General features: G+C 40.0%; 1 protein-coding gene across 1 annotated transcript in view; it reads left to right on the top strand.

The window, feature by feature from the left end:
* The window catches only part of LOC150083005 (nose resistant to fluoxetine protein 6-like), a 167,613-nt gene that overhangs the window by 125,936 nt on the left and 15,661 nt on the right, over window positions 1-26,016 (top strand). Inside the window, exon 10 of the mRNA XM_090378350.1 lies at window positions 8,356-8,542. Coding sequence (XP_090234476.1) covers window positions 8,356-8,542 — 187 coding nt within the window. The remainder of the gene's footprint in view (window positions 1-8,355; window positions 8,543-26,016) is intronic.

Genomic DNA, 26,016 nt, shown 5'->3' with positions numbered 1-26,016 from the left:
GCTGGCGAAGGTGCAGGCTCTTCCCTTGGAGAGTTCATATAATACTCCACATTTAGCTACTTCGAGGTCCAAAGGTAGGGTTCCCGCCAGCACCTGCAGCGCGTGGGTGCTAACTGTTCTGCAGGCCCAGGTTATAGCGAGCAGCATGGCTCTATGGATAGAGTCAAGGATTCGCAAACTAACTACATTCTGACACATGGCCGCCACAAGTGGACAGCGAGGTAAGCGTCACTTACGGGCGGCAGTTCAAGAAGGCGCCGAAATATTTTTGAATATTGTTTTTATGAATTATTTTCGTGGGTTCAGTATTCTGCATTTAGGATGGCAAATTATATTTTACTTATTGGCAGCACAGGAATGCACACTACTGTTCTGACATTGCTGTACAATATAAGTAAAACAAAAGCCAGTCGTTTGCTGCCAGGTGTAAGAAAATCCTGAGAAAACTCAGGATTTACCTGCCTAATGCAAAATTAGCCAGTAAATGCCAGAGAAAATACGTTTCAATCCTAAATTTGGAAGTATTATTGTTTGCTTCAGGTATTATTGTATCCCGAGATATTTCGTGTAGTTCCAAATAACTTTTAAAACTAAAAACAAGATATTTCGGGATAATCCATGAAGCGGTTAAAGAAGCATTGCAGGATCATCTAGACAAGACTTCAGTTATAGCTCGGACACAGCATTGGTTTGTTAAGGGGAAGTCTTGTCTCACCAATTTGATTGGATACTATGATGTAGTCACAAAGGAACTGGATGCAAAGAATAACTTTGATATCATATATTTGGATCTTAGAAAGGCTTTTGATACTGTTGCACATGGAAGACTGCTGCACAAATTGGAGCAGTGTGGCATTGGAAGAAAATTGCTGCTATGGATAAAGGGATGGTTGAGTGGGAGAAGACAGAGAATGGTAATAAATGGATACTGTTCTTTGTGGACTAATGTTATTAGTGGAATTCCCCAGGGTTCAGGCTGACCAGGCTAGCCGGGTGGGTAAAGTGCCTGCCTGGCAACTCAAAGGTCGTGGGTTCGAATCCCGCCTCGGGCTTGGATCAAAGTACCTGAAAAACCTTGGGAGGTGCATTATGGCCACAGAAGCAGATGCGCCAAGAACTACCAAAAAAAAAAAAAAAAGAAAAAGAAAAAACCAGGGTTCAGTGTTGGGTCCATTGTTGTTTTCTATATTTATCAATCAATGATATTGATGATGGCATACCAGGTTTAATGTCCAAGTTTGCAGACAATACGAAGGTTGGCAGGGTTGTTAATGACACTATGCTGCTGCAACAGGATCTAGAAAAGTTGAGCAGATGGGCTGAGAGGTAGCAACTGAAGTTTAACATTGACAAATGTAAAGTACTGCATATGGGAAGCAGTAACCCCAAAGTAACGTATCAACTGTGTGGTACTACACTGACAGTGGTAGAGAGTGAAAGGGACCTGGGGATAATTGTGCAGGCAGATATGAAGTTTTCGGAGCAGTGCAGACGGTCTGCAAGAGTAGCTCATGGTATCTCGTCAATGATATACAGGAAGTTTTCTAGCAGGGATAAGGATTATCCCCTTGTATAAGGCAATGGTCAGGCCACACCTTGAGTACTGTATACGGGTCTGGAGGCCTCATTTTAAGAAGGATGTAGAGCTGTTGGAACGAGTACAGAGAAGGGCAACAAATGGAACAAACGAAGAAAGGCTTAAGTTTTGCAAATTACAGTGTCTGGAGACTAGGCACCAGTGAGGTGATCTGATTGAGGTGTATAAAGCCTTGAATAATTTGAGCATGCTCAATGCTGATGGGATTCTTCCTCTTACTCACAATAATCGCCTGAGAGAGCACAAATTCAAATTGAGGAAAGACAGTTGTAGGACAGATGTGTGGAAATTAGCCTTTAGCCAGCGGGTGGTTGATTGCTGGAACAAACTTCCATCTATCGTTGTAGAAGTTGATAGCTTAAACAGATTCAAGCCAGAACTAGACAAACATTTGGAGCAGGTGGATGGATGAAATGAGAATGGGGTGTGTGTTCTTTTTTTTTGGCTGATGCTATATAAGCTTGCTTTCTTGCATCATGTGCCCTTGCTAATGCTAAATGCTAAAATTTTTATGCTTGTTAGTCATATACAAGGGGGCATTCAATAAATTATCTACCTACATATGAAAGAAATGAGATAGAGGCAAAAATATGTTTTTATTGTTCAAGTAACTCCACTGAACTTCAATACACTTGTTCCATTTTGTTGTTAATGAAGAAATACCAGACAAATAAAATTCTTTGTGCTGTCCATCAGAGAATGCAGAAAAAGCAGACTTTAGTTCATTATTATCAGCAAAAGCATCCACATACACTTTTCTTGAGGTGTCAAAACAAGAAATAGTCACTGGGGGCCAGATCTGCCCTTTAAGGGGATGGGTAAGTTCTGTAAAATCAATCTCTCGAAGCAGCAACAATAGCATGTGACCTATGCACTGGTGTGTTGTCTTGAAAAAACAGCACTTTTCCTTTATGACTTCCCTTAGGTTGTACAGTAGGGATGCATATGACTTCTCAGTGACTGTCTGGTTGTGTTCCAAGTAGTGAATGCACAAAATTCCCTAAGCATCCCAAAAAATGGGGCGCCTCCGTAGCCAGGTGGGCAGGAGCAGCAGTGCGTAGCACACGCTTCTTGATTAGACCGGGGTTCGAGCCCGTGACCACCAAATACGGAGGATGCGGAAAGGTCAGGGAATGACCACCGCATATCTCCGGAGCAATATGGCCTTAGTTGCTAATGCTCCTAAAAATCAAAAACAACAACAACAACCCAAAAAATGGTGTCCATAATCTTGCTAGCTGAAGGTTGTATCCGAAATTTTTTGGGTGTGTGAGAATCCTAGTGCTTCCATTGCATTCATTCTTGCTTGGTCTCAGAATCCCAGTGATGAACCCATGTTTAAAGGCAAAAACGATACTGATGTGGATAAAGGGATGGTTAAATGAAAGAAGGCAGAGTGGTTATTAATGATATTGATGAAGTTATATCAGGCTTAATGAATATGTCAAAGTCTGCAGATGATATAAAGGTTGCAGAGTAGTTAACAACAGTAATCATGGTGTGCTACTGCAACAAGTTCCAGGAAAATGGATCATTGGGCAGAGAAATGGCAATTGAAGTTTAAAATTTGCAAATGCAAGGTACTGCATATTATGGGTAGGAGTAATCCCAGAGTAACTTTATCAACTGTGTGGTACTGCACTCAGGGTAGTGGAAAACGAGAAAGATCTGGGGATAACTTACAATGAGATATGAAATTCTTTGTGCAGTACAGACATACTGTCAGAACAGTTCATGGGGTTTTGTCAGTGATATACAGAAACTTTGCTAGCTGGGATAAGGATGTGATTATCCCCTTGTACAAGGCCATGGTTAGGCTGCACTTGAATATACAGGTCTGGAGGCCCCACTTTAGAAAGGATGTAGATTTGCTGGATCGGGTACACAGAAGGGCAATCAAATTGGTGAAAGGAACAGAATGGTGCTTTTACCTAGAAAGGCTTCAGTTCTGAAAATTGCAGCTTCTGGAGACTGGGCATCTATAGGGTGATCTGACTGGGGTGTTTAAGGCATTGAACAGATTGAGTAAGCTGAATATGAATGGAATTCTTCCTCTTGCTGAGACTACACATGTAAGGGGGCATAAATTTAAATTGAGGAAGGATGTTGTTGCAGGATATATGTGCAAAAGTTTGCCTTCTACCAGCCCTATACACATATATATATATATATATATGGCTGGCTTTTATATATATATATATATATTTTTTTTTTTTTTTTTTTTTTTTTGTCCTTGCCTTTTTTTCCCATTATATATATATATGAGGTCAGCATTTTTACTGTTTCAGCATGAAATTTTTATGTCCGGATGCCCTTCCTGATGCCAACCCTCATCCTTTATCCAGGCTGGGGATATGCGGTGGTCATTCCCTAACCTTCCGCATCCTCCATATTTGGTGGTCACAGACTCGAACCCTGGTGTAATCGGGAAGCGTGTGCTACGCACTGCTGCTCCTGCCCACCTGGCTACAGAGGTGCCACCAGCCAACCCTATATATATATATATATACGGTTGGCTGGTGGGAAATTTAACAACCCTGTGTGTGTGTGTGTGTGTGTGTGTGTGTGTGTGTGTAAACACACACACAGGATTGTTAAAATTAAAGTATCCCTATGTAGAGGGCTCTGGAGCGAGTTCTAAGGCTCATACTGAAGAGAAATTTGGACAACAGGTACAATAATGTGCTCGCCATTTATTGGAAAAAAAAATTAGTTACAAAATTTGTCACTGTATGGTGTGTAACTATCTTAGTTACGATTATGCAAATAACGTAAGTTATTGCCACAGTGCCACTACTCAGCTCTACTGTACTGTATAAAAGTAAACCAGTCTCTTCAAAATCATACAGTAGATGTTTGCCTGCACTACAGCAGCAATGCCAACAATGTTGCAGGAAAAGGTGCTATTAGTGAAGCTGTACTATCAGAACAGCAACAATGCAGCTGCAGCTATCGGAGAATTCTGGCATCAGAAGTGCATAAGGCATGGACGTATGACTGTTTGTGCTGTCTGCAAAATGATTGCGAAATTTTAAGTGACAGGATATCTTGGTATTCAACCAGGTAGAGGTTGAAAATGAGTGGACTCCTCTCATGTTGAAGATATGGCTATGGCTGTCATGGATTTATCAAGTCAGTCTCCATGCGGTAGAGCAAGTCTGCCAGCTGTTTCTTGTGAAGTGGACATGCTGTATTCCACTGTAAGGCTAGTAATGTGTCAGGTGTTGTGGTACTATCCTTACAAGATGCACATACTACAGCAGCTAAAGCATGGTGATGCAGATATTCGTTTCACATATGCAATTCAGTTTCTGGCACGAATGACAGTGGATATCACTTGGCCATGAACATCCTTTTGAGTGATGAAGCCCACTTCTGCTTAAATGGACAAGTGAATATGCACAACTGTCTCATTTGGGCAACAGAAAACCCTCGAGTTATCCAAGAGGTCGAGTTGCATTCTCCAAAAGTGACAGTGTGGTGTGGATTTAAGGCCACATTCATGATTGGACCATATTTTTTTGAAAAGGTAACACCGACTGGACTCCGCACCTGTTCAGTCACTGGACAGCGATATTATAAAATGTTGACAAATTTCGCAATACTAGAGCTGCAACAATGTGTGCCTTCAGGATACCATATTCATGCAAGATGGTGCGCATTCCACATCCACCATTGTGTCCAAAGATTGCTAAGGCAACATTGTACAGACGAACGGGTCATCAGCCATTGTTTCCAGACATCTTGGCCATCCCGATCACCGGACCTCACCTCATGCGACTTCTGGTCGTGGGGTTTTTTGAAGAACCAGTTGTATCAGGAAGGATATCAAACTCTGGCAGATCTGAAGGACAGAATTAGATGTCATGTGCTGTCTATTCCAGTTGACATGTTACGTTCTGCTGTAGAAAATGATGTTCTTTGAATGGAAACTGTTGTTGACTAAAATGGAGGACACATTGAACAACTGTAGCACTGTTCAAGTAATTTGTATTGCCACAGCACCATATAGTGACAAATTTTGTAACTAATTTTTTTTCCAATAAATGGCGAGCGCATTCCTAATTGTACCTGTTGTCCAAATTTCTCGTCTTAGAACTCGCTCCAGAGCCCTCTACATAGGGAAACTTTAATTTACCCTGTACATGAAAGAGAAGAAGTTGAAAATGAGAAAAAGAGGAAAGTATTTATAGGCAAGGGCCACCGACAGACTTTCTGTCTGTCGGTGGCCCTTAATCATGTCGATGAAGTACTTCATATGGACTGTGTGCCATGAACCTGCATGCAGCATCACATTTACTAGTTGTGACTTCTACACTTGTGTTGCCAGGCAGGGAGGAACAGGAGGTTACTAAAGCATGGGAAGTGGTCATGTGGTTTGACTGGACGTAGTGTATAGTGTAATTTATATGGTAGCACTGTGGGACCCCCAACTTCACAGTAGTACCATTGTGATGCATGCAATACTGCAATACTTTGTAAAGACCAGAATGTGAGTAATGTGTGTGTGTGTGTGTGTGTGTGTGTGTGTGTGTGTGTGTGTGTGTGTGTGTGTGTGTGTGTGTGTGTGTGTGTGTGTGTGTGTGTTGTTTATCTGGACTCTTAGCTTTGGAGCCCCAAGAAACACCACTGATTTCTTTTTATTGTCCACCAGCACAGAGAGCCGGACCAGGAGAATAGGGTGGTAAACTCCAAAGGGGTTAACTCCAGAGTCATCTGAGCTTTCTGGGGAGATGCTATAGTTAAAAAAAAAAAAAAAAAAAAAAAGAAAAAAAAGAAAAAAATTATTTAAGGGGAGCATAAAACATCTGCCAGAAGGCGTAAGAAAGGAGGAAAGAGGGGTATCCTGTAGGGAAGGGGATGCCCATTTCTCCCTATGAGAGAAAGAAGAATAAAGCTAAACAGAAGGTTGTAGTACTAGTAGTAGTAGTGGCATGTGATGCAAGAAAGCAAGTGTATGAGCTTATGCAGCATCAGCCAAAAAAAAAAAAAAAATCACGCCATTCCCTCCAAATGCCTGTCCAGTTCCTCTTTAAATTTATTCAACCTATCAACTTCCACGACAGATGGAAGTTTGTTCCGGCAATTACCACCCGCTGGCTAAAGACAAATTTCCGCACATCTATTCTACATCTGTCAAGGTTAAACTTGACAAATGCAAAGTGCCACTTCTTAGCCCATCTGCCCAAATTATCTAGATCCTGTTGCAGTAGCATACTGCCATTACTGTCATTAACAACCCTGCCAACCTTTGTATCATCTGCAAACTTCGACATTAAGCCTGATATACCTTCATCAATATCATTGATAAATATACAAAACAACAGTGGACCTAACACTGAACCCTGTGGGACTCCACTAATAACATTAGTCCAAGAAGAGCAGCACCCATTGATTACCACCCTCTGTCTTCTGCCACTTAACCATCCTTTTATCCATTGTAGCAACTTACCCTTAATACCATTCTGCACCAATTTGTACAATAGTCTTCCATGCACAACAGTGTCAAAAGCTTTCCTGAAATCCAAATATATGATATCAAAATTATTTTTTGCATCCAGTTCCTTTGTAACCACATCATAGTATCCTATCAAATTTGTCAGACAAAACTTTCCCTTAACAAACCCATGCTGTGTCTGAATTATTGCTGCAGTCTTGTTTAGATGATCCTGCAATGCATCTTTAACCAGTGACTCCATTATTTTACCCGGAACAGAAGTTCCGGGTAAAATATTGTCTTGAGGAGAGAGAGATATCCCACCCTTCCTCGGGGGGGGGGGGGTAAAAGGCATGTGGACACAGGGTATCCTTTTGTAGGAAGGATAGTAGTAGTACTAGGGGGGGGGAACAGATGAAGAATAAGGTGGACGTGAGTAGGAGGCACCCACCAGGCAAATGAGAAGGGTAGATAGCAGGTATTCTGGGAAGTCCTGGGGGAAAGAAAGTGAACCATGGGGCAGAGCACCCTATGTTGTTGCTGCTTGGTGCAACATGCTATACTGGGCACTGCCTGGCAGTAGTAAATCATCCCACATGCATAAATGGTGTCTGTTTTGACTGGGCAGTGTATATAACAGTTCAGTTTCTCTGTGAGATGATTTAATTTTTTTCATATTTAAATTGAAAAATTACATCGAAAACATTGCTATAAGAAAAAAAGAAAGAAAAGGACAAACAGGAGAAAGTGTAATGTTGCTTACTTTTTTATTTTGTGATGTTGACAAGGCATAAAAAGTGAGTAAATGACAATGTTAAACATATACAAGCTCATAAGACATAAGAGCACTGCCTACAAAGGAAAATAGAACAATGAAAGTTTATAAAAACCCATCTGTCTGTCATATATACAAAATAAGAGCTACAGAAATATCCGCAGTTATTCCTGCCAAATTCCACGTGAACGTGGAGAAAGCCGACAGTTAAAACATCGGACTTGCTGGCAACATTGTTAGCAAAAGATGTGGTATACGTCTGTTGCAATATATATATATATATATTTTTTTTTTTTCCCCCCAGCAAAATCAATATCAATAAAATGCTAGATCTTACCTCCTGAAAACAAACAGTTTACGTTGCTTACAACAGAAAGTCCCTAACTGTGAACATTGTTTTATTGGTAATCAGTTTTCATGATTTTTAAATGAATTTTATCCTTGGAATTTATTCAAATATTTTAATGAAAGCTTTCCTATTTTTCCTTCCATACTCCTGTTCCCTTCCTCTGCTTTCCCAGGGGATTTATTTATTTTCTTTTACAGTCTATTGAAGTTGTTGGGTGGCTGATTGCATCTGGCTGCATGACATCAGTTATTTATGGACCATACAACTATAGAAGAGGATTTATAGTAAATTCAAGAGTTACTGCATTTTATGCAGCATTACACAGAACAGGCTGGGCTATGAGCATTGGGTGGCTTACCTTGATTTGTTTCTGGAAATGCAATGGTAAGTAGTATCATTCATTGATTTCTGTGCAATTCTTGCTGAGGTTGAGTTACCAGCTGCAGATAATATATATATACGGTGTTTTATAATGTGGACAGATAATATATATAGGGTGTTTTATAATGTGGACAGATAATATATATAGGGTGTTTTATAATGTGGACAGATAATATATAAGATAATAAGGTGTTTTATAATATTTCCAGAATTGATTCAGAACCTGAAAACCTAGAAAATAAGTTGATATAAGTTGTCTGATTTTGGACCGTTACAGAAAACTGTTGCTGTATAAATTTTAAAAAATGGCTATATAGTAAAAGGTAATAAAATACCAAAAAATATATAAGAATCAGCAAAATGAAAAAGTTTAATTTCTTATTATGAAAAAAGTTTTATTAAATGTCTGTTTATCCTTATTTATTGTTTTATTTTTATCATTGAGAACTCCATAGCCATATTTTAAATATGGCTATAGACTTTTCAATGTTTAAAATACTTTTTTCAGTGTTTTTATTCCTGAGCCGATCCTGAAAGTGCAGCCCACATATTATGAAATACCCTGTTGTGGGGATGTGCGTGTGTGTGTGTGTGTGTGTGTATATATTATATATATATATACATAGTACATTCAAAAAATTCCCAGAATCACACATTTAGTATTTAAATAGTTTGTGCATTGGCTGTAAGGTTTAGCGGAGCATTGACCTTGGTGCGCATGCATGTCAAGTCGGAACTGGCTCAACCACTCGTGTCACAGCTGATTGATTGTGGAATGTAGCAGTTTGAACAGTGTGCTAATGTCAAGTTCATTAAACTCGGAAAAAGTGCTACAGAGATGCTGCATGCATTACAGAAAGTTTGTGGAGATGATGCTTTAAAGAAAACAGCAGTTTATAAGTGGTTTAATCAGTTTAAAAATGAACAGGAAACGCTAGAAGGTGAACCTCACAGTAGATGCCCTTTGACATCATGAAATGACAGAATTGTCACAAAAGTGAAGAAACTTGTGCAAAATGATAGGAATATGGCTAGTGTTGAAATTTCTCTTGAAGTTGGACTGCCTGTAGTTGCAATACACATACACAATCCTGACTCAATATTTAGGGATGCATCGTGTGTGCAAAATTAGTTCCACATTTGATCAAATAGACTGCAGGAAAGCCATTGAAAGTGATTTGTTTGAAAAGTCTACACAGGATCCAAGCTTCCTGAGAAATGTGGTCACTGTGGATGAAAGTTGGATGTTTTCCTACAACCACGAGACCAAGGTGGAATCATCCAAATGGCATACAAAAATATCCCCACAGACTAAGAAGTCTCATGCAACAAAAATCCAACATGAAAGTCATGCTGATTGATTTTTTCAGTGATGAGGAAATAGTGCACCACAAATTTGTGACTGAGTAGAAGCATTACTGCTGCATACTATGTTGAAGTTTTCACACATTTACGTGAGAATTTGAGGCAAAGATGACATCAATTATGGAAGGATGGCTGGATCCTGCACAATGACAATGTGCCCAGTCACATGGAGATAATTCTTAGTTGCAAAAAAAGCAGTATGCAGCAGCCTCCCTACTCCTCCAACCTTGGCTGTCTGACTCATGGCTGTTCCCTAAACTGAAAATGGAGCTTTAGAGTCATTGTTTTGCTACAGTGAATGATCTCTTTACTTGGTATAATCTCTCTACTTTTTTGATATGTAGGGCAACTTGGGATCTTGCATTTAATGATCATGATTAATTTTGTTCATCTTGCAGTTTACACAGCTGGGGGGGGGGTCATCTCTCTTTTGAGGCGTCTCTGTAGCCAGGTGGGAAGGAGCAGCAGTGCGTAGCACACGCTTCTTGATTAGACCGGGGTTCGAGCCCGTCACTACCAAATATGGAGGATGCGGAAAGGTCAGAGAATGACCACCGCATATCCCGGAGCAATATGGCCTTAGTTGCTAATGCTCCTAAAAACCAAATAACAACAACAACGTCTCTCTTTTGACACTCTTTGTATATGTGCCCTTTTTCTGTACAGTGCCCACAAATGGACACTGTAGCAGTACAGGTATGTGTTGTATGCCCGAATGTGGCATCTGTAACATTTTGGCACTGAGATGAACTCTGTACCTGTGGGACCTCCAGCCAATGTACATTTTCTCTTTATGATGATATTCCATATATTGGGAGCAAGTTCAATGATCCAATTAACATTTCATTTGGATTTGGTCGTTGTGCTGTATTTAGGTAGAAAAAAAGAAAGCCTTTTTGCAGGTCCTCTTTTGTGATTTAGTCGCTGAAGTTACATTCATGAACCGTTTCAAGAAGCCTTCTTGGGAGATTTGCTGGGAACATCAAAGATGATGATAGATGGTGCTTTGGGTTTGGGGGGGGATTCTGCTCATAGGCTAAGATTTGTTATCAAGTGAGATTGGAGTAGGGCATTTGCATTGGCAGGAGTGGCTGTTTTCTACTATAATTCCTGTATTTCTCGTTTTCCAAATGGCATTTACTTTTAGATTCTTCACATTTATATTTTTATATGCTTAGTCATTGCTTCTTTGATGGCTTCACTGGTGGTGGTTGAAGAATTTTCAAGTAGACATAGATGACAATGTTGGGTTTCTTTTCCTGGTGCATTTTTTTGTCCACTGTTTTGAGGTTGGCTGATTGGTGATTCTTTCCACAAAGCTTGGGCATAAGAGCAAGTGCACTGTAACATGTTTGATTCTTACTTTTCCAATTGTGCCAGCCCATATGAATGGGGATGCTGAAGGATTCCACTCCCCCCCCCCCGCCTGTCTAAGTAAGTGTCCAGCTTCACCACTGCTTTTCACTCTGTGTGTGAGTGGTTATAAGTAAGTACTCCATTTTTGACCACATTTGTATGTCTCCTGAAGGGCAGTGGTAATTCTGTTGCTGGACTTCACCATTAGTGTTTCCAGCTCACTGTGGAGAGCCAATACTTGATCCATAATTGGACCCTTCTGCAATGCTGGCTGAGAGCAGGGGATGAGTCATTTTGGTAGGTCTTGGATCTCTGTTGGGTTGCTGGTACTAGTCTCTTGGTTGGGTTTTTTCACTATGTTCTTTTTCTTATTGGCAGGACCAGGTCTGCGGTCCTCCAGTCATCCTGGGCCTCATTGGTGCCCTGATCCATCCGACTTTTGGTAAGGCAATTGCTGGCTGTCAGTCGATGCAATCAAACTCGTTGTCAGACATATTGTGGTAGTATTTGGTTTATTGGACATAGTGTGTAGTTCTATTTGTAATGCAGCTCCAGGGGTTTCCTCCAACTCTGCGTTTAACTCTGTGATGAATACAAAACACTGTAAAGGCCAGATTTACGTAGGTTAGTTGTGTTCGTGTAGTGTTAGTGAGGGTTACATTGTTTCTGCTGTTCATCCGGCCTCTTAGCCTAGGAGCTTGTGTTTGGACACAAAAACCTCTACTTTACCTCTAACCCCATGAGGAGGTGGGCCAGGCAGTAGGCAGTGTAAGCTCTGGCAGGGCAAACCCCAAGGTAGCCAAGGCTACAGGCAGGGAGGGCCAAAAAAAAAAAATTGAAGTTTAGAAAAGGTAGTGGGGAGATAGGAAGAAGGGAGGATAAAGGATAAAGTGGTAGAAGTGATAGAGGGGGCTGTAGTGGAGGTACCCACCTGGTTGAAAATGGGAGGACAGCAAGGGGACCCCAGCACAGGATGCCATCCTGGTCCAGGGTGGGAACTGAAAGTTGACAGTAGGGTGAACTACCAGGCAAAGGGTGGCTCCCACAGAGGGAAAGGGATCCCTATGTTGGAGCACCTGTAGACAGCTCTGTCCCACACTGGCCAGGGATCTAACTCTAGCCAGTGTCAGCATCCCACACCATGTCAGCTGAAAAGAGCTACAGCATGGTGTCTGCTTGGATGACCGTGGGGCCATCAATCTATCCGGTGAGGGGGGGGCTAGAAAATAGAGACAATTTGTAGTACGCTCGTTCACTTTACTTTTATTCAGATATATTTTTCTTAAATTTTCTATTAAAAATTTTTTTTTTCCCCACTGATCCATCATCTCTCACATGCCGGGGATATGCAGTGGGTATGTTGGTGTAACATGAAGACTCAAAATGCTCAATGTAAATAAATAAAATAAAAGAAGATAAAGTAAGATAAATATGAATCTTATTAATAATATAAACATAAAATAAGTAAAAGTACTAAATGTGTAATCATTCACACAATCCCCTCAAGTATCCATGTTCACTCCAGCATCAGTTATTCCCTTTCACCATAATACTCATTCACTCACTTACCACAATGTTCAGTCATTCCCTTTCACCATAATACACAGCCACTCTCTTTCACCACAACTACTGTTTCTCATGTGGTTTCTACTCTTTCACATCCATTGAATATTCAGCCCAGTCACACTGCCTACATTCTCACACCCATACATCGTCATTCGCTCGGTTTTTCACATTCAATTCTTTCTCTCAACATTGCACCACTGAGAACCTCAGCTCACTACTGTTTTTTAGCTGAGGTGCAACCCTGGCTGCATTATTAACGGATGGTGACTGGACATCTCCTCCCAGTGGGAGAGAACATGTCCAGTCACCATCCATTAATAATGTCAATTTTGGGTGTCTAAGCAGGGTGTTGAAGACAACTCCGTGTGCCTTGCTAGATTAGAATGTCATCATTTGGGCGTGCTGGGAGACATGGGCAGTTTTGACTATTGATTATTGTTTGATAGTGGGAGAGGCTGTAGGGCCTGTCTTCTCTTTAGGTTTTTTCTGATTTTGAAAACTTTCTGAGTGTAGTTGGTGAAAGCCTTACATAGACAATCCTCTGTTATGAATAAATACTCTTGTCCCCTGTGACGGGGGTCAATTTCTGCTATGAGTTCTGTTCTTTGTGTTTCATAAATTATGCAATCATATAGAACATGCCCAGACCTTGCTCTTGCTACAAGTACAGTTGGGGTCATCGGTCAGCCCCAAGGAATTTAGTTTGGCCTTTAGGGAGCCATGACCTGTCAGTATATAGGTGGTGTACAATCCAAGGGCATACCACTTTGGTGGTTTTGGACTAACCATAGCCACCAATGGTTAGTCCAAAGAAGAAATCTATGGGTGACTTCACCTCTGATTTCTTGCTCCCAATTGTTTGGCCATATCTCATAGAGTTTTGTGGTGATTGTGAGAAGTATAGTTTCCAACTATACTTCTCACAATCACCAAACTTCTCCTGTTTCTAATTATGGCCATGCAGATGAACCATGTGCTCCATAGGAGATGACAGGGATAAATACTGCATGCTAGATAATTTCCAGGGCCTTTCTTTTAAGACCCCAATCCACTCTGCTGATCTCAGCAATCATGCTGGCATAATTTCTCACTTTTTTTTGCCAAATATGTTAGGTGGGGATAGAATGTTAATTTGAATGAAATACAATCCCCAGGTATTTTAGTTCTGATACCATTTAATTGTAGTTCTGTCAATTTTTATTAGCAGAGGTCTCCTAATATCTAAATTTCCCTTTAGTAAAATTGATTTTGTTTTTTTTTGGCAATATCCTGAGCACATGCATTTGTGCCCACTCCTGCAGTTGCCAGAGTGCAGCGTGATATCTTTCCTCTACAACCACACTTGTGTTTCCTTCCACCAGGAGAATCAAGTCATCCAAAAAAGCCAGTGTGTCCACAGGACCCAGATCCAAGGCCAGAAATTCATCCAGGACAACAGATTATTGGATTATTGGACATAGTGTTTGGGTCAGGTGCCACCAGTGGTTTCCCACATCTGCCCCATAAGTACTTTTGTGAAGTAATACAGTACCACTGTAAAAGCCAGAAAAGCGTTTCTTCAATTCCAGAAAATTGGGAACATGTTCGCTATGGTTAGGGTGACCATATGTCCCAGTTTAGCCAGAGACAGTCCCGGATTTTAGACTGTTATCCCAGCAAGTTTAGTGTATGTTCCGGTTAAAACTATTTTTATTTCAACTGTGAATTTTTTATTGGTCAATTTTTCTATTCCATAGAGATTAATTAACACTAACTTCCTAAGGATTTTTTTTTCCTAAGGAATTTATGGCTTCCAAGTTACTTAAGTAAACAATAAATATGGAATAAATAAATTATCATGCTATACTAAATCTCAAACACAGCAGTGTTATCTATTACACAACTAGACAGCAGCCTGTGGGTGCTTGGCAGTTTGTGAACCTTTCTCTAGCTATCCTCAGAGCAAATATTTTTCATTAAAAAGTATCTATTGTTTAAAACTCCACTAGAGAAGGCTTACCTTAATAAAATAATTTTAATTTTCAGCCTTGCCATTTCAATGAAAAAACGAAAATTAACATTTAATGAACAGCTACGTGCAGTTTATGTGCATGTAATTAAAAAGATGAGAACACTAACATTGTTCTGGTTTTGTTCCTGGATTTCCTTCTTTTAAACAGTCTCATTGTCCCAGTTGTCTTGGTTTTGCTCCAAAAGTATATGGTCACTATCTACGACTGTCACCTTTATCATCCACCCAGAAGCCACATGCTCACACAATTACTGTCCCTCCCACGACGTGAAGAAACTGAACACACATGAAAATCATTCTACACAGGCAGGTTTGATGGCAGGCAAACTGAAAAACTGAATGCCATTCTGGGAAAGAAAATTTTCCTATTGTCCCAGCAAGTTTAGTATTGGTGACTGTTTGTGATTTCTCAGGAATTCATTATTACCATTCCCTTTACCTGTAGCTCGGGTTTGCCTCACCTGCTCTCTCCTCTGGAAGTCAATCCTTGAATCAGATCTCCAGAAATTAGATAATTAGATTTTCATCCCAACTTAACTTCATTTCACTGATCGGCATATCCCACTGTTTTTTTTTTCACTGTATTACTTTAATTTCACTTCTAGGGCCTTTTTGAATTTCTCAGCTGGGAAAGTACACCCCTTCTCCTTCACTTTTTCTTACACGTGCTACCCCTACCCACACTTCACCCTATCCAAAATACCAACACACTGTGACCATGATAACACTATACTAGCATCCACCTCCACTTCTTTTCCAAGAGCCTTGACCAGACTAGTGACAACCTAGTTTTTATTTTCTTTCAAATGTATAAAGTCTGGTTATTGGTATCCGTGTAGCCTGGTTACGTCCCTCTTTGACCAATAGAAATTCCCTACAATATTTTTTCTATGTCACAGTGAAGGTGGTGGGTTTGCCCTCTTTTTCAAGAAAAGAAAACACAGCCTCCCCCTTCTTACGTTACTCTCTTAGAATTGAAGTTTGTCCCTTTTTGGTATCTTTGACATCTGTTAATGTCCACTCTCAGGGAAGGGTAAACCATTACCTCTAAATATCTTCACTGTGTAACATTCATTGTCTGCAACTTTCCCTCCATCTCTCCTTTTTCTATCAACTGAATTTTTCACAGAAATTGAGAAATTAAATTTTACCTAAAATTGTAGCAGAAATAAACTAAAATCACATCCTAGAATTCTTGCCTTAACTTCATAATGCAGAGTAAATTTAACCAATTGTAAATATGTTCTAAAAAAAAAAATTGGTATGTGAGAGCTTTACAACTTATTTTCTTGATTTCTCTAGTTAATTACTGCAACTAATTATAACCCATGTTTGTGGATTTTTTCTTTTTTTCTTTGTCTCTTTGCTGGGTAGTAGTCATCAATAGACTTGGAAAATTTTTTGTGGACAATTATGAACTCATACTTTATCTGCGCCTCTTCTACCCTCCCCCCCACAGAATTTCTGTTATTTTCATTTTCCATTATTTTGTCCACCCCTTTTATATTGCCTGTAAAATATTGACTTTGATTTTGAAAACTATAAAAAGGTTAAAAAGCAGCCATTATCAATCCACTGCAGGATGGAAGCCTCCTCAATGATTCACGTTGAGGGGAAACTGACCATAATCTGCCACGCTGGTCCAGTGGGAGTTGGCAGATCGACTGTATTTCAGGGGCTTGAATCCCGGTCTACTCAAACAGCATGTGCTACTGCACTCCCACTCCTGATAACTAAGCTATGGAAAGCTATGCTGTGTTGCAAATGTTGGGTTGCTAATCTTCTCTAATTAGTTGCTGTTGTTTTCTGTTCGTGTAATATTTTTATCTTTCTGTTCATACAGGCCAGAGGGTTTTTTTAACAAAAAAACCCTCTGGCCTGTATGCCTTTCAGCATTGTCTGGTGATACCATATCTGATATATTGAATGATTTAACAGATTTTTTTTTTTTATTCATTTATAATGTGTATTAAATAAATTTTCTGTTTATACTCCAGCATAGTCACAATATCAGAAGCATTAGCAAGACAGTGAGATAATACAAGGAAACAGCACCATAAGTTAGAAGTCACTGTAGGCTTAAACCACTGGCACTCAAAGCATGTATAATTATACATCCTCGCACCTGATCACTCATCTATGGTGGCATGGTTTTAAAACTGTTCTTGTTTATACACTGGCATGACCACTATGTCAGAGGCATTTACATTAAATCATAAATATAAACGTTAATCGTATTTAGCTGTCATGTGGATTTGAACCAGGGTCCATGCAAAGAGCGAATGTGTCATTGCACTCTCATTCCAGACCACTCAGCTATGTTAGACACTGATTGTTTATTTTAATTAGTGATTCTCATGTTTGTGTGATGTATCTGCGAAATTATATGCAATAGTTTCCAACCCTTTCCTAAATTAATCTTGAAATGATTTCAGGTTGAGGACCCTGGCACCTAGTCTCCTGGCTGTGGGCAGTATATATGTTCCATCTGTATTGCATATGGATTATACACTTGCTGGCCAAAAAATTAGAAATCTTTTGCAATTGGAATTAACAGATAATTAAATATACAGTATGCAAATATAAGTTGTCACATGGTATGATCACTGGCTCCTTGATATCAGATATATATATATATAAATATATATATACATACATACATATATATATATATATATATATATATATATATATATATATATACACAATGTACACTTGCCTGGGTGAAGCATACAGTATTTATCCTCTCTTGGAGCTTTTCAGTTGATCCAGTTATGGAGAAGTGGCTGATCATTCTGATTTTCAGAAAGGTGTTACAGTTGGAGCATTTAGCAGGAGCCACAATTGAGAAAACAAAGAATGTAGCTCTAAAAGCAAGAAATGCAGCAGAAAGCCAATACTCAAAGAACAAGACTGCAGGAAATGTGTGTCAGAATAGAAGGTCCAATGTGCAGCAGATGACTGAAAAATTCAATTTAAGCAAAAAAAGATCCATTTCTAACATAACTATGTGGCAAGAGTTGAAGAATCTGGGATTTGGTAATCATGTGCCCATACGAAAGGCACTTCATTCTGTAAAAGATCTTGTGGTCTGACGAGTCTTGATCTACACTCTTTTGTACCAGTAGTAGTAGTATGAAAGATTGGTATGAACTGGAGCCTGCTTTATGAATACAGACTGTCTCGTGCCCACACTCGAGGCTATTATAAATTGGCTGGATGCAGTATAATGGTATGAGGCATGTCCTAGTGATATGGACTGGATCCATTCATACCATTAGTAGGTTGTGCTACCTCCAATGAATATTTTTTTCTGTCATATCGCACAAACTTTACCTAGCATGCTTCTTTTTTACCCAGACTGCGATGGGTTCTTTTAAGATGACAATGCAGCTATCCTGTTCTACAATTACCTGTGGAATTCTCCAGATTGGAATCCAGTCGAGAATATCTGTTCTAGGAAGTGTTGGAAAAGGCAGTTCTCTACCAACAACAATATATCTGCAGACAAATATCCTGTTGGAAGAATCATCAAGGTGGAGTTAGACTCCCTCAGACAACTAGTGGAATCCGTGCCACAACATGTACAGGCTGTAATTCGGGCAAAAGTGGCCCTACTAGATAATGAATAAAGGTTTCTAAATTTTTGGCCAGGAGTGTATATATATTGCATTCATATACAAAGTTGTTTGTTTGTTGTTTATTTGGTTTTCAGGAGCATTAGCAACTAAGGCCATATTGCTCCGGGATATGCGGTGGTCATACCCTGACCTTTCCGCATCCTCCGTATTTGGTGGTGACGGGCTCGAACTCCGATCTAATCAAGAAGCGTGTGCTACGCACTGCTGCTCCTTCCCACCTGGTTACGGAGGTGCCATATACAAAGTAAATGAATGCAATATTGCCGTCATATACAAAGTAAATACATAAACAAAAATGTAGTGGAATATTGGCTGGTGTAACAAAAATGTTTTAAGCTCCTTTTGCCACTGGGTGGCTTATATGATTATAAAAAGCAATAGGTTACTAAGATGCTCTCTCTCGGGGTAGCACAGTAGTCAGTGGCTGCTGGTGATTTCAACTGGTCATGTCAAAATTAAAAAAAAAAAAAATTCTTTTGTTGGAACATTGTTTTTCCACAATATTTAAGTGAGGGAGAGATATGCCTAATTGTTTAATATTAAGATTACACTAGCCAACAAAAATATTTTTTCTTCATATCTCTGCAATGAGAATAAGTGATTCTGGAGGAAATAAACATGCTGATTCCGAAAATCACCTTAAAAAGTCTCTATCACATCTACATCAAAAGATGTACCAATGTTTAATGTTAAAAAACAGGGATATATACGAGGGGGTATCGAAAAGTTTGTACCCTTACCTAGAAATAGTAGCCCTAGAAAAGTGAAACTTCACAGGAAGTTTAATCCTTTTCTATGTACTCTCCATGTATAGTAACACATTTTCAAAAGAGAAGAAATTGATCATAGAAGTCCGCACTTTTTGCCGGAAACCATGATTCCACTTTATTCACGACTTCCTGAGATGAATCAAAGCGGCGTCCAGGCAATGGTTTCTTCATTTCTCGAAACAAGATGTCTGATGGTGGTGGGTGCTGCAGTAGCATAAATCCAACAGTTGGTGAGAACATTACACTCAACATTGCTTCTGCAAAATCATCAGTAATCTTGGAACCTATCATGCAGAGACCTTAGACATTTTGTGTAGATGATCATGTAAAATGCTGTGGGCAGACCCATAACTAATTCCCACTGCATTTGCGATGAAATGAATTGTCACACATCTGTCATTCAGCACAGCTGCTCAGCCTTTGCAACTGTCTCACTGTCTATGGATGTTGATGGCCTTCCTTCTCTTGGCTCATCAAAGACACTTGTACGACCACACTGGAACTCCCATTTCCACTTTTTTACAGTGTCATAGGATGGACAATTCTGTCTATACACAGCTTTCATTTCGTCATCAATTTCCTGAGCTTTCTTGCCCTGCAAATGCAGGAACTTGATCACTGCTGAATACCCCACTTTGTCAACCATAGTGTCCTTCCTCAGATTCCGGGCTCCACCTCTGCTGTACGATCACTTACGAGAATGAAATTTCACATGTAAGTTATTGAATATGTAGACAACTTATATTAAAAATGGCACTTTCCTGCTGATATTTTATCTAAGTCAGAGTACGAACGTTTTGATACTCCCTCGTACGTATAATTCAAGTTTGTAATACAACTATAAAAAAATATTATACATTCTCTATAACTCATTTAACTTCGGAAAAAATATCAGAAATCTTAGAGAAATAGCTATATTTCAATAATATATAATCAGCATACCTATAATTGTCCTGTAAAATTGTTTGCCACTAAGGGATTTTCTCTTGTATTCCTGCTTACCCTCCCTCACAAGGAATCAGCAGTAATCCCTCATCGTAATCAAGTCACAAACAAGTTTAGGCAAGTGAAGGCAGATTATGAGAAATCTTTGACAAAGGATGTTCAGAAAAACAGCAAACGCTTCTTTACTTATATAAATTCTAGAAGGAAGGGGATGAATCAGATTGGTCCACTTGATATCGATGGTTCAACTGTTGATGAACCTGCTCAGATAACTGACAATCTGAATGAGTATTTTACATCTACATTCACACTAGGAGCGTTCGTAGGGTATGGGGCACCATGGTGCCAATCGCAATTTGATGCCCGGGTGCCAATTAAAAATTTTTCTTCATATATGTATGTAAGTTTCAGGTTTTTGGGTACCCCTTGAACATTGGTCCTCGAGGTTGTCACAGACATTCTCTCAGATATGCCAGACAAGCTGTACTTGCTACCTGGGAGTCCAAAACGCTGATGGAACTGATATTCGGGTGACACTCAAGTCAAGTGGACCCAATTTCGGCAAAGTCTGGACTGTCTGTGACAACCAAATCCTCTGCTTGCACCTTCATGATGGTGGGACTGTTAGTAATCCTGGGTGTAACCTCCATGCACAAGTATATGGTGGGTGACCACCCAGGTGTGAACCAAAGTAAGCAGGGGTCGAGGTGTGGACCCACACCACATGGAGGAACGCCGTCTCTCTATGTTACCAGGCAGTACTAGGTGGTAGATGACTCTCATCAACCAGTGCAATACCACCACTTTGCTTATTGGAGGCTTGAAGTGGTGGAACCCATGTTTAGTCTCTAGAGCTAAGTTCCGGTCAACCCTTCCCCATCTCTTCCATCATGCAGTATGACTGATGACTTTTGAGGTTATGATGAACATCATGGCGAGATCCAATATTCCTTACATTTTGAGGGTACAGCTCTAAAACGGTGTTTGAAGGCCGGCCGCTAGTTAGTACACCGGACAGAACCTATTGGTAACTCTCTAGGAGGCTTCTGGATCAGCTAGTGTATAATCTTGCTACCTCTACTCTGCCAGATAGTGACTGGAAGGAGTCCGAGTAGTGTGTATGTGGGGAGTATTATCGAGGCCACGTTATGGCAAGGATCTGGGTATATTCTTACCACATGTACGCCATATCCAAAAATTTCATTACTTCATACAGCATGTCCCACCCACTTTTTCTTACTATTGAATACACGATGAATTGTCAAACTAATAGAGCAAGCTTATCTGCAAAAAGATCTAAATCTCCCAAGGACTTCCTAATTCATTTCACAAATATACGTGGTCTCAATTCTAATCTGAACGATGTCCATTTCCACTTTCAGTCTACCAAACCCCATGTACTTTTTCTGACAGAATCTCAGTTATCGGTTGATTCAACTACTGCTCATCTCAGATGCCCAAATTATTCGCTGTATGATTCCTTTCGCCTCAAAGGTAGTACTTGTGCATATGTCCGTTCTGATATTCCCTGTCAGAGACTTGGCAATTTGGAATCTCCTCTCTTTGATCTTCTCTGGCTTAAAATCTCTCTACCTCATTGTGTAAAATTCATTTGTTGTCTCTACCATTCTCCCAACTCCACTAATCACTTGGAGCTCTTTGACTTCCTCTCTTTGCAACTTGACTTTCTCCAGTCCAACTTTTCTAACAGTGAGGTAATTTTCTTGGTGATTTTAATGTTCACAACTCCAGCTGGCTTCCGTTTTCTAGTCACACCGACCCAGCAGGTCGAGATGCTGAGGCTTTTGCAATTACTAATGACCTAGCACAGATTGTTCATTAATCTACAAGAATACTGGACAATCCAAATCATACAGCCAATACGCTTGATCTTTTTCTCACAAACAACCCTTCTAAGTACACGGTCGAAGTGAGAAGTCCTTTAGGCACTTCAGATCACAACTTAGTGATTGTCTCTTCTCCAATGGAACCTTTATCTCATGGCTATTCCCAACCTCGTGTTGTTTGGCATTACAAGAATGCAAAATGGGATGACCTGCGAGACTTCTTTTCTTCTTTTCCTTGGTCGGATTACTGTTTCAAAACTTCTGATGTCAACGTTTGCTCAGGTCGTGAAAGTGAAATTATTCTTGCAGGAATGGAATCCTTTATCCCACACTCCACTTTAAAATCTCGTCCTTTATCTAAACCTTGGTTTTCCAATAAATGTGCTAAGGCTGTCCAAGAGAAGAATGTTGCATATCGTGATTGGCTTGTTTCTAATTCTTCAGTTTCATTTTCTGCTTACACCAAAGCTCGCAACAATTGTAAAGCAGTTATTAATCAGTCCAAACTAGAGTTTGAACAGGCTAAGAGTAGAAAACTTGCTTCTTGCCCTAATGGTAGCTGAGCATTCTGATCTCTTGCCAAAGCTATTGGCCGCAACTTTTGCCCATCTCTGCTCCCACATCTGTCCAAACCAGATGGTTCTGTTGTCACTTCAGCCAAGGATAAAGCTGACCTGCTAGCATCCCATTTTTCTTCCAACTCATGTATTAATGATCTTGGTAAAACACCTCCCACCATTCCCAACATGTTCCATTCAATGCCTCCTGTGGTCTTCCGTCAAAAGGATATCAGAAAGATTTTGATGAATCTTGATGCTAAGAAAGCTCCAGGTCCTGATGGTATTTCTCCACTTATTCTCAAAACCTGTGCTCCTGAACTTACTCCTATTCTTTGCCGCCTTTTTTCACTTTCTTATTCCATAGGTGTTTTTCCTTCTGCTTGGAAATTTGCTCATATCCAGCCAGTTCCTAAAAAGGGTGACAAATCCCTCCCATCCAATTATCGTCCCATTGCAATTACTTCTACTCTTTCTAAAGTAATGGAGAAATCAATTAACCGCCAACTCTTAAACTACCTAGAAACCTTCTGTCTGATCAACGATCGCCAGTATGGATTCCGTCAGTGGCGATCCACTGGTGATATTCTGGCTTATGTTACCCATTTATGGACTAAATGGGTAAGGTTCGATGAAACACGAGTAGTTGCTCTTGACATCTCAAAGGCTTTTGATCGTGTTTGGCATAAAATTCTTCTAAACAAGCTTCCATCTTATGGTTTGCCAACTGTTTTTAGTAATTAGTTATCCAGTTTTCTCTGTGATCGCTCACTGAGGGTGATGGTAGATGGCTCTCTGTCTTCTAACTTCTCCACTAATGCCAGTGTCCCCCAAGATTCAGTTCTTTCCCCCACTCTTTTCCTCTTATATATCAATGACCTTCTTCCATTGACTGGTAATCCTATCCATAGTTTTGCCGATGATAGGACAATGCATTCCACTTTCCATTTTGAGAAACCTTGTCCTGCTCAATCAGCTTCAACTTCTCGAAAATCAGCTACCAATTCCTTAAATGCCGATCTTCAGGTAATTCTCCAGTGGGGCAAAGACAACTTAGTTGATTTCAACCCTTCTAAAACTCAGTCTTGTCTTATATCTCGCAAAAAGGATTCTTCTGCTCCTATGCTTATCTTTAGTGACACTCCGATTTCTAGGCAAAATGATATATCTCTTTTGGGGATTACCCTGACATCTAATCTCTCTTGGCACAAGCACATTACAAATATTGCTTCCTCTGCATCTAAAAAACTTGGCGTTACTTTTCTTCCAAATAGCTGCTCACTCTGTATAAATCACAAATCCGCCCTGCCATGGAATATTGTTCCCACATTTGGGGTGGTGCCCCCAAAACCTCTCTCAGGCTTCTTGATTCCATTCAGAAGAGAGCAGTTAGGTTAATTAATGATTCATCTCTAACAGAGTCTCTCCACTCGCTTTCTCATAGATGCACTGTTTCTGCTGCATGCCTCTTCTACAGATACTTCCATGGCCACTGTTCTTCCGAATTGGCTTCTATAATTCCCGCTCTCTCTTTCAAAACAGTCCGAACACGTGCCGCCACCGGCCAACATCCATTTATTGTCCAACTTCAAACCCACAGAACCAATTTTCATCTTCCTCGTTTATTCATTCAACTGCCATTTTCTGGAACAACCTTCCTTCATACATATGCTTATCTTTATCTTTAGCATAAGCCATAGGCTTTCTTGCACTATGCGGCCATTACTAATACTAATACTAATATTTCCTGAAAATTACAATCTACAGAAGTTCAAGTCCAATGTCAACAAATATCTTCTTTCGTCTTCTCAACCTCCAACCCGAGCATGGTACTAAGTACTATAGGTTCTAATACTTCTCGTGTTTGGGGTTCACATAAAAAAAAAAAAAAAAAAAAAAATTGGTGCCCGGGTGCAGTGCACCCCTTGCACCTCAGAACGGCCCAGACCTGATTCACACATGAAGAATTCTGAAGGGAAGTGGAAGCTTATTAAACTCTACTGGGAGCTTAATGATTTTGTAATAACTGAGAGCAACATAGAGGAGAAATTGTTGAAGTTAAACATAAGAAAGGCACCTGGGGTGGATAGGATCTGTACAATTATGATAAAGAAGGTGGCAAAGGAAGTAAGCAAACCCTTAGCCATAATAGCCATAATTTTGAGAGCATTCTTGGACTCAGTGGAAGCCCCCACAGACTGAAGATGTGCAAATGTATCCCCAATTCACAAAGGGGGATCAAAAGGTGACATGAGTAATTACAGACCTGGTAGTTTAACTTTTGTTCCAGGGAAAATAATGGAGTCACTGGTTAAAGAAGCATTGCAGGATCATCTAGACAAGACTGCAGTAATAATTCAGACACAACATGGGTTTGTTAGGGGGAGGTCTTGTCTGACCAATTTTATTCGATACTACGATATGGTCACAAAGGAACTAGATGCAAAAAATAATTTTGATATCATATACTCAGATTTCAGGAAAGCATTTGATATTGTTGCGCATGAAAGACTACTGTACAAATTGGAGCAGTATGGTATTAAGGGCAGGTTGCTACAATGAATAAAAGGGTGGTTGAGTGGGGAAGACAAAGAGTGGTAACCAATGGATGCTGCTCTTCATGGACTAATGTTATTTGCGGAATCCCGCAAGCTTCTGTGTTGGTCCCACTATTAATAGTAGTAGCAGCAGAGTAGAGGCACGTAATGCAAGCGCATGAACATATGTAGCATCAGCCAAAAAAAAAACCAATTTACACATCCATTCCCTCTAAAAATTTGTCCAGTTCCTCCTTGAATTTATTTAAGCTATCAACTTCCACGATAGCTAGAAGTTTGTTCCAGCAATCAACTACCTGGTAGCTAAAGGCAAATTTCTGCACATCTATTCTACAACCATCTTTCCTCAATTTGAAAGTATGCCCCCCTCAGATTCCTAATCTGAGCAAGCGGAAGAATTCCATCAGAATTCAGTGTGCTAAACCCATTCAAAGCCTTATACACCTCAATCAGATCACCTCGCAGGTGCCACTGCAATTTCCAGAATTTAAGCCTTTCTTGGTAAGAGAACCCCCTTCATTCCCTCACGAATCTTTTCTCCCTTCTCTGTACACGCTCAAGCAACTCTATATCCTTCCTAAAATCGGGCCTGCATACCTATAAGCAATACTGAAGCGTGGCCTAACCATTTCCTTATACAAAGAGATAATCACCTCCTTTTCCCTACTAGCAAAATGCGTGTACATCATTGATAATACCCCCTGACCTGCTCTTTCCGCCTGTCTGCATTGCTCAGAAAACTTCTGACTGCACAATTACTCAGAAGTGTTTTTCATTTTCTACCACCCTAAGTGTAGTACCACACAATTGGTACATTTCTCTGGGGTTACTTTTACCCATATGCAGTACTTTGCATTTGTT

Source organism: Mastigoproctus giganteus, chromosome 7 (genome assembly GCF_048544385.1).
Source record: "Mastigoproctus giganteus isolate SK-2022 chromosome 7, ASM4854438v1, whole genome shotgun sequence".
In the NCBI taxonomy this organism is placed as follows: Eukaryota; Metazoa; Arthropoda; class Arachnida; order Uropygi; family Thelyphonidae; genus Mastigoproctus; species Mastigoproctus giganteus.
The sequence above is the reverse complement of the archived record's forward strand: the minus strand, read 5'-3'. Positions and strand labels throughout refer to the sequence as shown.